Here is a 13,450-nt window from a genome sequence, read left to right on the forward strand (position 1 = left end):
CACATATGCTCCTTTAGTTTTTGAAAAAAACTTCTTGTTTTAAATCTGTTTTTTGGTTAAAGAATACGGAATTTTATTGTCGTAACCGTTTTCAAAAGTACTAAGAATGAGGAGTTCAATAAGTAACTTCCCTATTTGAATAAACTGGTTAAAAATGTAGATACAGTACTTAAAGAATAAATGTAATAGGCTCAGCTGAGACTTTGATTAAATGTCATATAAACTAAACTATGTACGCCTGCATAGAATAGTAGATATTTTTTTCAAAGTAGCTTCAAATGGTTCTTTTAAGTGTATGAATGTTCTGATGATTATCTTTTTAATTAAAATGAGAAATCTTTGTTTAAAGTGGCATTCTTTTTTTTACAGCCTGTTACAGTCTCCGTAACAATCATTTCTTAAGTCTGAACGTTTTTAATTCCAGGAATCCATTTATATGAAACTATGTTTAGACTTAATTAAGGAATGATTCTTACAAAGCTTGTAAATAGCCAGGAAAAAAGGGACAGAAAATAAAACTGACAGTCACACTTAACAAAATGATTGTTACAAGGTATGTAATATGCTATAAAAATACAATAAAGGCCTTTTTATAAGAGTTCATATTTTTGATCCTCATTCTGAAAGGTATTTAAGAAAAATATCAAGGCTCTGTGAAGCAGCATCTGTTTTCCTGAATGGACTAGTGACAACTTCAATTGTATTTAATTAGCAGTGCATGGAGCTGTACCTGACCAATTTAGGATCCTGTTTAAAATGCCTCTGCAGGCAGTATTTTAATATAGATTTAAGTTTTACCTTCTGGTTTTCACTATATGTGAATGAGGCAATCTCTCCCCAGCGGCGTTCCTGCCATGGTTCGTGGATGGGAAGATGTTGATACTGGCATTCTTCACTGATATATTCTGTCTTCCACATACAAATTAACATTTCCCTTCCCTGGAATGGAGAGATATAAGGCCTGATCCTTGGAGGTGCTGAATACCCTTTACTGCCATAAGAATGTCAGGCCATTAGCCTTTTCAGCAGCGTCTGCCTTTGTGACCTCTTCCAGAACTGTTTAATAAATACACATTTGTTTCATCCCCCATTGACTGTACTGGCATTGATCCTCCAGGACGTTAAATACTTTGAGTTCTATGGATGAACAATGCTATGTAAGAGCTAGGGATAGTAGTTGTTGGTGTTATTAAGGTGCTGTGTAAATTCAAAGTATGTTATTGTATTCTCTTACCATAGCGTATGGTTTACAGCAACTATGGGAACATGCTATCGTTGCATTGCCAGAAAAACCCCATGTTTCCTTAAATTTGGTGATTACTAGATTTGTCGTGACTTTTGACCTCCTCCTAGTAAGCCAGCCAATAAGCTAAGCAGGATCCAACATGATTTGAAAAAGTGAAAAAGAAAAGTGAATCCTGAGCTAATTAACTGTTTTTCTCTGGCTGCTTAGTAAAGGCATTTGCAGTGGAAACAGACATTCAAATTCTTAGCCTCTGTGGTAGTTCAGTTTGTATAGACTACTTCTAGCTTGGGTGTTGGTAGGACTGAACCTTTCATATCCCAGAACTTAATGATTATTTGAATAGTTATTTTAGATAAATTGATTTTTACAGTTTCCCTGATAGTATGCTTGCATTGTTTTCATTTTGATAGCAAATACCAAGTAGCCAAAACAAGGGAAATGTAAGGAGACCTGTATTTAAGGAATAAAGGAGTTCAGGAGAGCTAGCAGTTTCTCAAAGAGACAGTATTAAAGGCACAACTGCAAACTATGCCGATGAGAAGGAAAGATAGGAAGAATAGTAAGAGGCCAATATGGCTCCATTGGGAGCTCTTTAATGACCTGAAAAACAAAAAGGAATCCTACAAAAAGTGGAAACATGGAGCGATTAATAAGGGGGAATACAAAAAGAATAGCACAAGCACGTGGGGATAAAATCAGAAAGATGTAATTTATTTTGTGCTTTAGCCTAGCAAGGGACATAGAAGACAATAAGAAGAGTTTTTTTTAAATACATTAGGACCAAGAGAAAGATGAAGGAAAGTGGGGAAGGGAGAGCTAATAACAAATGACATTAAGAAGGCTGAGATGATTAATGCCTATTTTACTTCAGTCTTCAGTAAAAAGGTTTATGCATTGAATATTGGGTCACCAATCAATGTTAACTACAAGGAGGACGGAAACCAAAACCGGAAAATAACACATTAAGGAATATTTAGATAAGTTAAATGTATTCAAGTTGGCCAGGCCTCATGAAATTCACCTATGATACTTATTTCAGGTTTCAGAGTAGCAGCCATGTTAGTAGGGAATTAACTGAAGCAATCTCGGAGCCTTTAGCAGTTACCTTCAAGAACTCATGGAGGACAAGTGAGGTACCAAAAGGACTGGAGAAGAGCAATCATAACTCCTATCTTCAAAAAGGGGAACAAAGGGCACCTGGGAATTTATAGATCAGTCAACCTAACTTTGATACCTGGAAAGATACTGGAACAAATTATTAAACAATCCGTTTGTAAGCACTGGGAGGATAAAAGGGTTCTAAAGAATAGCCAACATGGATTTGTCAAGAAGAAATCCTGCCAAACCAACCTAATTACCTTCTTTGACAGGGTTACTGGTCTGGTGGATGGGGGAAGCAGTAGACGTGATAGATCTTGATTTTAGTAAGGCTTTTGTCACAGTGCCACGGAACATTCTCACCAGCAAACTAGGGAAATGTGATCTAGATGAAATTACTATAATGTAGGCGCACAACTTGGTACCACATGGCATTTTGATTAAAACACTAGAACAATATAAAAGGAATGTGGAGCACATTAAATGGATTAAAAACTGGCTCACTGATATATAACTGTAAATGGGGAATGATCATTGAGCAGATCTCTTTCCAAGAGTCTCAGTTCTTGGCCCTGTGCTATCTAACATCTTTATCAATCACCTGGAAGAAAACATAAAATCATCACTGATAAAGTTTGCAGATGACCCAAAAATTGAGGGAGTGGTAAATAATGAAGAAGATGGGTCACTGATTCAGAGCAATCTAGTTTGCTTGTTAAAATGGGCACAAGCAAACTGTGTGGTTTAGTATGGCTAAATGTAAATGTGTTCATCTGGGAGCAAAGAATGTAGGACATACTTACAGGATGGGGGAACTCTATCCTGAGACACAGTGACTCTGAAAGATTTGGGGTCGTGGTAGATAATCAGCTGAACATGAGCTCCCAGTATGACACTGTCGCCAAAAGAGCTAATGAGATCCTGGGATGCATAAACAGGGGAATCTCAAGTAAGTTATTTTACCTCTGTATTTGGCATTGGTGAGATCACTGATGGAATGCGGTGTCCTGTTCTGGTGTCCACAATTAAATAGAGATGTTGATAAATTGGAGGGGATTCAGAGAAGGATTAAAAAAAATTAGAAAACATGCCTGATAGTGATAAACTCAAGGAGCTCAGTCTAGTTAGCCTAATAGAGAGAAGGCTAAGGGATGACTTGATTACAATTTATGAGTACCTACTTACAGTAAGTCTACATTGCAGTGTAAGCCCAGGGTTAGTGGGACTTGAGTCAGCTGACCTGTGTTAGCGAACCCTGGGCTTGAGCATCTACACTGATTCTTAACCCTATGTTAAGATTTTTCAAATTTGGGCTTGAACCTGGGGCTCTGGTGTCCACACTGCAGCATGCTGACCTGAGTCAAAGCAAACATATCCCAGAGCCCCTAGCACCCTCCTGAAATGTGGCCACTCTAGCCCTTTGACCATGATGCACTGTGGGAAATCTTTACTGCCCACCCTGCATGTTACAGGAAGTTTGAACAGCCTGCCGAGCAGTCATTTTGGCCTGTGTACTCCGAGATACTGGAGCCAACCTTTTGAAGAACTTCTCTTGCTTGCACTTTCACTCCTGTGTCAGGAAACAGGCAGAGCTTCCATGAGAGGCTGGTGGGCATTTCCATGCATTTTCTGACCCACCAAAGGTACCTGATGGAGGAGGAGGCAGAGGAGGAACAGTACCCTGGCATGGCAGACTTGCACTGGCAGATGCTGCTCAGTATAATCGGCATAGCCGCTGATGCCCCCTACGTAAACCAGTGCCTCTGGCACAGGACTGCAAGCACGGACTAGTGGGATCACATTGTCATGTAGACCTAGGATGACCAGCAGTAGGTCCAGAACTTTCGCGTGAAGAAAGCTACGTTTCTGGACCTTTGTGAGCAGCTTGCCCTGACTCTCCAGTGTAAAGACACACACGTGAGGCACTCTTGCCTGTCCAGAAGCGGGTTGGTATAACCTCCTGGAAGCTGGCTACCTCATACTGCTACAGGTCTGTTGTCTACCAGTGTGATGATGGAGAGTTGACTGTGGTTAAAGTGGTAGCAGAGGTTTCGAGGCAATCAGGCATGTGGTTTACTCCAAAGTGGTGGGCATTCAAGATATTCTGGAGGTAATTGCTGGCTTTGAGATAACGGGCAACAGAGGTCAGGGATGCTTTGAGTTCTTGCATTATGGCCTTGCACTGCCCAGTGGAAGAGGGGGAATAGCACCCGTACGAATGTGCTTGTGTGGGGAAAGGGGCTAATTGATTTTGGGGGATGTTTGCTCGATTGCCATGCAATATACTTATGCATGACACGTTGAATACCGGATTGGGGGGTGGCGTGAATCGCAGTGTAGGTTCATAGAAGGAAGGTATTGAAATGTGAATTGCTGTACCTAACCGCATAGAGGAATAGTGTTGCTTAGTTATGTATAATTGCTCCTGATCACATTTTTAGCTTTATCTCAAATCATGATTGTAAGAGGTGATGCACTGATAGCAATAAACTTTCCTGATGATATAAAAAGCTTTATTTGTAAACGTGTTAAAACTGTACGACAGTTGCCTATTGCTACGCAGGCCAGCTGACATTACAACACCCAAAAAACAAGTACCAGAAGAACATTTCCAAAACAAAAATATAAAAGAGCAGGAAACAGTGCAAACATGACTTAAACCCCCTACCACTACTTGTCTCTTGGCTCCATGTTCTCCATTCTCTTCTTTCCCCATTTTCTGTGCACTGGGTGCCAGGCTGGGGGTGGAGGGATCCACACGAGAGGGGTTCAAGGAGGAAGGCTCCAGGGGGTTTAGTTGCTCTGCCCCACTGCCTATCGGGCTTGAATGCATGGGCTGCCCAAGGTATTTTTAGACTGAAGCTACATTGCAGGGAGATCAGATCATGGTGTAGGAGAGGCAGCAGGAGCTGGTGCTCCCCATCCAGGATGGAGATGAGTCACTCAAACAGTGCTCTCTGAGCTCTGTCCTCCTCCCTTAGCCACCATTCCTGTTCTAGGAACTGTGTTGCAAGTGCCTGCTCCATAGCTGAAAACCTGTCCCGCCCCCGGGCAGCAAGCCTCACCCTTTCCACCTGCCTCTCAGCATGCTGCTGTTCCAGTCTTTCATCTCTCTGCTGCTGGTATTGGACTGCTTGTCAGCCCTCTCAAGAACTTCAACCGTAACTTCATCACGGAAACGCTTCTGTCTGGAGTGGCCCACAAAGGTTTATTGGGCCAGGCGTCAAATTCTGGATATACAGCAGCCAGTGGAGATTGAGGGGCCTGAAATAGGACAAGAAATAGAGGGTTATTGTCTAAAATAGCTCAGTGGAGGAGCATAGAATTAATTCTTGTGGAATCTCAAGGACATAAAATGTTACATTTAAAAACTGAACCAAAATGTATTGTGAAAGGGATGCTTCTGTCCACAGAATCTCTCTGGATACAACCTGGTTAATCACAGTTCCAGAAGTGCAGAGACCATGGTAAGTTAAAAATTATAATTTTTTTTGATTTTACACATATTTCATAAGTAATTGGATTGTCTGGGGTAGCGAGAAGTGCACGTGCAACAAAAGGCTTTTTCTATCATTTCTGGCCTTTCATGTTTTGGAGGACGTAACTGTTGTTTGTGGTGCCCTCTTGGAAAAAGGAGATGTTATTCCAAGCTGTTGTTGGGAAATCTACACTATACGCAGCTGAAGTATTCAAACGTATAGTGACTGAACCGCACATCTGTGAGTGGAGTGAGCTAATCAGCTACCGAGGTGGCCCTGGAAAATATGCTTTTCCCTGCAATGTGACTTCCTCGCTGGAGTTTCTGATGGGATGTTTGCAACTCAGTGATCAGAAGACAATAGAAGGGTTAACGCTGACTCACTGAGCTGCAGCTGTCCATCAGAGGGGGGTAGCTTCTGTTTTCAGTTGAATCAATTGGAGATTGTTGGGATAGAGAGGACTAAGGCCTTGGCTACACTTACCAGCTAGTTTGACGGCTGGAAATCGAAGTTCTGGGTTCGACTTATCGCGTCTAGTCTGGACGCGATAAGTCGAACCCGGAAGTGCTTGCCGTCGACTGCGGTACTCCAGCTCGGCGAGAGGAGTACCGCGGAGTCGATGGGGGAGCCTGCCTGCCGAGTGTGGACCAAGGTAAGTTCGAACTAAGGTACTTCGACTTCAGCTACGTTATTCACGTAGCTGAAGTTGCGTACCTTAGTTCGAATTAGGGGGGTAGTGTAGACCAAGCCTAAGGAAGTTAGCGACTTCTGGTGGACTCCCAGGACACAAGTCAAGCGGGGTTGCGCCAACACTGCAGAGGAATAGGACTTGACCTTGTGTCCCAGCTTGATTCTGGCTCGGACTCTCTACTCCCGCAGGGTCGCATGCCCAAGCCTAGGGTTAGCACGATTCATTTGTAGATGTAAGTGGGGTTAGGCCTGAGTGCTTATTGCATTGTAGACATACCTTCAGGGAACACATATTTAATAATGGGCTCTTCAGTCTAGCAGAGAAATGTCTAATACGATCCAATGGCTGGAAGCTAGACAAATGTAGACTAGAAATAAGGCATACATGTTTAACAGAGTAATTAACCATTGGAACAATTTACGAAGGGCCATGGTGAATTCTCCATCACTAACAATTTTTAAATCAAGATTGGAGGTTTTTCTAACTGATCTGCTCTAAGGATTATTTTGGGGAGGTTCTGTGCCCTGTGTTAGACAGGAGGCCAGAGCAGATAATCACCGTATCTCTTCTGGCCTTAGAATTTAAATGAAAGTGGTTGAAAGACTGTACGCGGAGAAGCTATCAGTGGTTTGCTGTCAAACTGGGAGGGTGTATCTAGTGGGGTCCCGGGGGGTGTCAGTCCTGAATCTGGTACTAGTCAATATTTTTAATGACTTGGATCATGGAGTGGAGAGTATGCTTATAACATTTGCGGATGACACCAAGCTGGGAGGTGTTGCAAGCGCTTTGGAGGACAGTATTAGAATTCAAAATGACCTTGACAAATTGGAGAATTGGTCTGAATTCAACAAGGTGAAATTCAATAAAGACAAGTGTGAAGTACTTCACTTAGGCAGGAAAAATCAAATGCACAATTACAGAATGGGGACTAAGGGCTTGTCTACACAGGCACGTTACAGCGCTGCAACTTTCTCACTCGGGGGAGTGAAAAAACACCCCCTTGAGCGCAGCAAGTTTCAGCGCTGTAAAGCGCCAGTGTAGAAAAGCCCATGGAGATGGGTTTTTTAGAGCGCTCCCAGCGCTCTGCCGCGACTACACAAGCCATGTTAAAGCATTGCCGGTGTAGACTAGCCCTCACTGGCTAGGCAGTAGTACTGCTGAAAAGGATCTGGGCATAATAGTGCTCAGGGCTGGGGAAGGGGATTGGGGTGTGGGGAGGTGCTTACCTCGGTGGTGGTGGGGGCTCTGCAAAAGTGGCCAGCGTGTCCCTGCAGCTCCTAGGCAGAGGGGCCAGGGGGCTTTGCGTGCTGCCCCCGCAGCTTCCACTGGCTGTGGTTCCCGGCCAATGGGAGCTGCGGAGCTGGAGCTCGTGGTGGGGGCAGCGCATGGAGCCCTCCGTGGCCTTCCCTCTCCTTAGGAGCTGCAGGGACAAGAGGAGCCGGGTAGGAAGCCTGCCAGCCCTCCCCTCCTCCAGCACCAGCAGGATTCCTGGGCCGCGCACCATCACCCGCCTGCCCCTCACCTCCCCCCAGCACCAGCAGGGGTCCTGGGCCATGACCCCCAGCACCTGTGAAGCCCCCAGACGCCGGCTCTCCCTCCCTCCCCCCCCGAGCACCAGCAGCCTCCGTGACCCAAGTTTTAGTCGGAGCTATATGGTACAAGTCATGGACAGTCACAGGCCATGAATTTTTGGTTACTGCCGTGACCTGTCCATGTTTCTTACTAAAAATACTCGTAACTAAAACATAGCCTTAAGTATGAGTCAGCAGTGTGATGCCATTGCAAAAAAGTCTAATATCATTCTGGGGTGTATTAACAGGAGTATCATATGTAAGACACAGAAGATAATTGTCTTGCTCTACTCAGCACTGTTGAGGTCTGACCTGGGGTAATGTGTCCAATTCTGAGCACCCCACTTTTGGAAAGATGTGGACAAATTGGAGACAGTCAAAAAATGATAAAAGGTTAAGAAAACTCGACCTATGACAAAAGGTTAAAAAAACCTGGGCATGTTTAATTTTGAGAAAGAAGACTGAGGGGGGGACTTGATAACTGTCTTCAAATCTGGTAAGGGCTGTTATAAAGAGGACTGTGATCAGTTGTTCTCTGTGTCCACTGAACATAGACCAAGAAGTAATGGGCTTAATCTCCAGTAAGGGAGATTTAGGTTAGATATTAGGAAAAACTTTCTAATTATAAGTAGGCTTGGAAGGATTAGATTATTGGTAAATGTCAATAAACGTCAATTTCACCGTACGCACACAAATGGAGGAAAAAAATACTTCCATCAATAATTGAAATTTACAGCTAGGCAGTAAAAAAAAATGTTGCCTGAGAAAGTATTAGAGTTTGATTTAAGGATATTTACTTCATATATTTCGACGTGATGTTGACAGTTTGTTTTTTTTAATGGTTCTCAGGTTTTCAGTTTTTGAATCTCCAAGTCTACTGTCATTAAATAATTGCCCGACTCCCCCCACATAATTTACTGCAACTGTGAAAACTGATGTAAAAATAGAAAAGAATCTTAAAACCCGTAATTTTGTGCAACTGTGAAAATTAAATTGATAACAATCTTTAAAAATGCTTAAAATAAACGCTGATATCTGTTGATTCCTGCTGTGCCTAAAAATAAGGGTAGTTAAGTTCTGGTATAGGCTTGCAGGGGAGGTTGTAGAATCCTCATCACTGGATGTTTTTAAGAACAGGCTAAACAAACACCTATTAGGGATGGTCTGGAGTTACTTGGTCCTGCATCAGCACAGGAGGCTGGCCTAGATGATCTCTCCAGGTCCTTTCCAGCCCAACATTTGTATGAGTCTGTGATAAGTATAATTATATAAAGCAGCTGGTTGTTAAATACAGAGTTGCAGGGTTTTTTTTGCATTTTAAATGACTACTTAGTGGTTTAAGTTAACTACATCGTAATCACTTTTTCCCTTCAGTTTGTGGGTTTGCTGGAATCAGTGTGTGTGTGTGTGTGTGTGTGTGTGTGTGTGTAATTAATATATATATATATATATATATATAAACAAACCTTGATTTCCTTTCTTCTACTCTCACCACGTGCTTTTGGCTGCAGTTTTTTCTACGGTTGGTACGAGCTTTAGGTACTTCACTAACTCACCCCTACTCTTCTTTTAATTTTTCATTTTAGCCACTTTGCTCCATTAAATGTATGCAATTATAAAAGCAAATGGAAAATTTGTTATTGCATCGTTGAAGTATTTAGTTTCATAGACTTAAAAGCAGAATTTGGTGCTCCATGCCTTCCCCCTTATTATATATACTATAAACATCAGAGAGAATAGGCTGACCTTAATATTTGCTTCCCATACTAAATCGCCGCCTTGCAGCAGTTATTTCCCACTGAATAAAAAGTTTAATTTCACGCCCTGATTAGTGCTAGAATGTGCAGGTGGATATTTGTTTTATGCAGCTAAACTAATCTGCCTTGGCAAATGATTTGCCAGTCAGCAGAGCTATAATTCCTCATGAGTATTTGGTGCTAAATTATAGTTCTCTTTAGTAAGGTAAATCAAAGCATTCTAACCACAAAGCTTTGGTTAGGCCAGGGTTTTCAGATATAAAATAAAAAAAGAGTGGGGATAAATTGAGTGACAAGGACACAGCATAGGGTCAAACTGGCATGTGATATAGAAGGGGGTAAGGAAGGTTTCTAGGACGAATAAAAGAAATGAGTGTTGTGTAGTAGTATCTCTGTGTAGACCCCAGTGAGACCATGCAGATAATGTAAACCACTCGTAGCTTGCCTAGTTCAGTCGTTCCCACTGAATAAAACAACTTAACTGGTCTGTGGCGGACTTATTAGTGAGCCTCAAAGAGCTGGCTGGGTGCATGGTGCTGACTCCTCATTTCCAGATGCTATTTCACATTCAAAGAAAATAAAAATACCATACTGTCGTCTTATTCCTTTTCCATGTACACAGTTGTCACGGGGATGTTCCTTGATTTCAGTAACTGTGAATGGCAAGAGAGGTGTGAGCTGATATTTCTATTAAGATGTGGTCCACATTATGAACAAGTTTGAAAAGGTGATCAGAAAACGCTTCAGGTTACAAATACCCATTGGTAGTTGGATGGGGTCCCAACAGCAACTCTTATTCCAAGATGTTCCCTTGTTAGCAGTTTGGTTTATGTCATCCTGCTTTTTATTGAAAAATACCGACTTCTGATTACAGTGGAGCCCATTTATAGTTAACCTGGAAATGATGAAACTTTGGTTACAGTGATGTGCGTGGTGGAGGAATTCCACTTTTCATTTGACAAGTGGCGTTGTTGGCCATCTTAATTTGTTCATTAAAAATGCATGTGTACACAGCACATCTGTATTTGCAGTAAAATATTCATTTGGAAGACCAACAAAGTTTTCAGCAGCTTGATTTGGTAGTCTTAAAAATGTAATCCCAAATGAGAAAGGGGGGAGGGGGAGGAAGCTGGAATCAGCTTTTGCGATTTCCTCATTCCCTTATTCACTTGTAATGGCTGCCAGGGCCGGCTCCAGGCACCAGCTTACCAAGCAGGTGCGAGGGGCGGCACGTCCAGCTGTTCGGCGGCAATTCGGTGAACGGTCCCTCACTCCTGCTCGGAGCGAAGGACCTCCCGCCGAATTGCCGCCGCAGATCGCGATCGCGGCTTTTTTGTTTGTTTGTTTGTTTGGCTGCTTGGGGCGGCCAAAACCCTGGAGCCGGCCCTGATGGCTGCCATAATCTATGCCTGTGTGTGATGGTGGACTTTTACCTGCAAGGCATATGTGAATAGCTACATTCAACCAGTCTGGCTGTAACCCTACTGGTATTTCCCCAACCTGACCTTTTTCTCTACAATATTTTGTTCAGAGAATGCTCAACCAGGTCACTTATTTATACAGAATTTTAGGTGCTCATACAGACTTGCTGAATGTAGTATTTGTGTGTCTAGGGAAACGGATGAGTTAAAGGAAAATTGTAGAGTTTCTAATTGCTTCATCTAAATATTAAGTGTTTAAAATATAATTAATAAGCAGTCAAACATGAAGTCGTTATCTTGACAGCCTTCTGAGGCAGATTAGGACTGAGAAAATTCTGGACCCCATAGAAACCATTGAAAATCAGACATTTTCAGAGTTGTGTTAAGATATGTTCTGTATCTTAAACAACAGTACTTTATAGTGCGTCTGTGAGGCTCTCAAAGCACTTTACAGGAGTGGGTATATATTATCCCTGATTTGCAGAAGGGGAAACTGGGGTCTCAGAAAGGTGAAGTAATTTGCCTCAGGTCACAAAGTAAATTGATAATGGAGAAGAGTGGAGAATCCAGATCTCCTAACATCCAGTCATCTGCTTCTAACCATATTTGGGTTAATTTTACAATTCGCTAACCACCTGTTAAGGTAACACATTTTATCATTAAAATTAATTTTAAAAATGGTTTGAAACTGTCCGTTTTTAATGGGATCTGATTATTCTTAGTCCTAATCTGCCTCATGAAACTTGTCATTCTTCTAGGAAGTATAGTATTACATCATTAAAATATCATCCCTCCCCCACTGAGACACATCAGTCTCATTCACTAAAAGGGGATACTGAAACAATGACAAGTACTTCTAAAACCTGTATTACAAATTCCTTTATTCTTTCGTCTACAAGATCCACAGGTCCGTTAACCAATGGGCTCTCAATCTGTCAGTCACTGATACAGGGGGCTGTGGCCAGCTACACTGAAGATCTTGCCAGTTGTTTGTTCTGCTGCCATAGCTTCAGGATCGTCTACCAGACTGCCTGCTGCAGAGCAAAAAAACATTATTTAAAAAAAGATTGGCTATAAATTTGCTTTCTGTAACTGTTTCTGGTCTTCCCTCACATTGCGAATGTAAGGGTCTGGTTTCTCTTTACTCCTGAGACACTAGGTATGCCCTCTATCACCACTCACTCCTGCGAGCGCAGCATGGAGAAGGGAAGAAGAAGGGGAAAGCAGGTATGTGTGTTCTCGGAATCACTACTTGTGGAGATCCTGGATGGGGATCTCTGCATATTCTGTGGCAGGTGCAGGCAAAGGAATCCATTATCTGCATCTGTTTCACAGCCTTCTGACGCCGATTCTCCAGAGAGGGGCAGGTCTAAGAGAGTGAAGCACAAATCCAGATCTTGCCGGCCCAGGAGTTCTTGGTGCTCTCGTAGGAGGAGGGATAACTTTTAGATTTGGAACAGGAACCCCAGGAGGAGGAAAAGCAGGAAAAACGTTTCCAGTTAGACTTCTTAGAATCCAGGGCAGTTTCCAGTTTAGCTCTACCCCTTGAGAAAAGTCTGTGAAAGATGAAGAGGAGGAACCAGCTCAGAACAGCAGTGACACAACTCAAAAGTATTCTCTCAGGATTCAGAACCAAACCTTGTGGCCTTGATAGATGTGATTGAGGAAGAATAGGGATCGCCCGAGAACCTGCGAGACTAAGCAAGGTGCCTAAGAACTGTCAGTGTTACAATGTTTAAATCAGATTTTGTTTCTATTCCTAAGATTGGTGCCAAGCTGATATACCTACTTAAGGAAACTGCGAATTAGGATCTAAGAACCCCACTAACAGGAGGATGGGCACCACACTCAGGAGAAACTTGAAGGCTGCCTTTTTATCCCAGGGAATATAAGTCCTATTTAGAATTCAAGTAATCCTTTTGAGGCTTCCAGACCATCAAGTTTAGCAGATGAGACAATCCCAGCTATTTTGGAGAAAGTGCTCTAGAAACAGAGTTGGCCAATCCAAGAATGATGCATCCACAAGACCTTCTGGTCCTTCCTACCAAAACTCATGATTCTCAGCCAAAGCAAACTGAGGTGGAGTAGCACATAGTGCGTGGTCTATTTCAGTTTGTGGATAATTAAGCCTCAAATCATCTCTGGCAAGTGGGTTCTGGAATTTGTCCTGAGAGGTTCTGCATTGGA

General features: G+C 42.6%; 1 protein-coding gene across 23 annotated transcripts in view; it reads left to right on the forward strand.

Annotated features, from left to right (window-relative positions):
• Positions 1-13,450, forward strand: part of BTRC (beta-transducin repeat containing E3 ubiquitin protein ligase) — a 161,789-nt gene that overhangs the window by 6,119 nt on the left and 142,220 nt on the right. For 10 of the 23 annotated variants that reach the window (XM_005289397.5, XM_065552661.1, XM_065552665.1 and 7 more), the window contains exon 2: positions 5,758-5,811. The exons of the other annotated variants lie outside the window; for them this stretch is intronic. In XM_005289397.5, coding sequence (XP_005289454.1) covers positions 5,758-5,811 — 54 coding nt within the window. The remainder of the gene's footprint in view (positions 1-5,757; positions 5,812-13,450) is intronic. 23 annotated transcript variants of the gene reach the window in all.

Source organism: Chrysemys picta, chromosome 7, assembly GCF_011386835.1.
Source record: "Chrysemys picta bellii isolate R12L10 chromosome 7, ASM1138683v2, whole genome shotgun sequence".
Taxonomy (NCBI): Eukaryota; Metazoa; Chordata; order Testudines; family Emydidae; genus Chrysemys; species Chrysemys picta.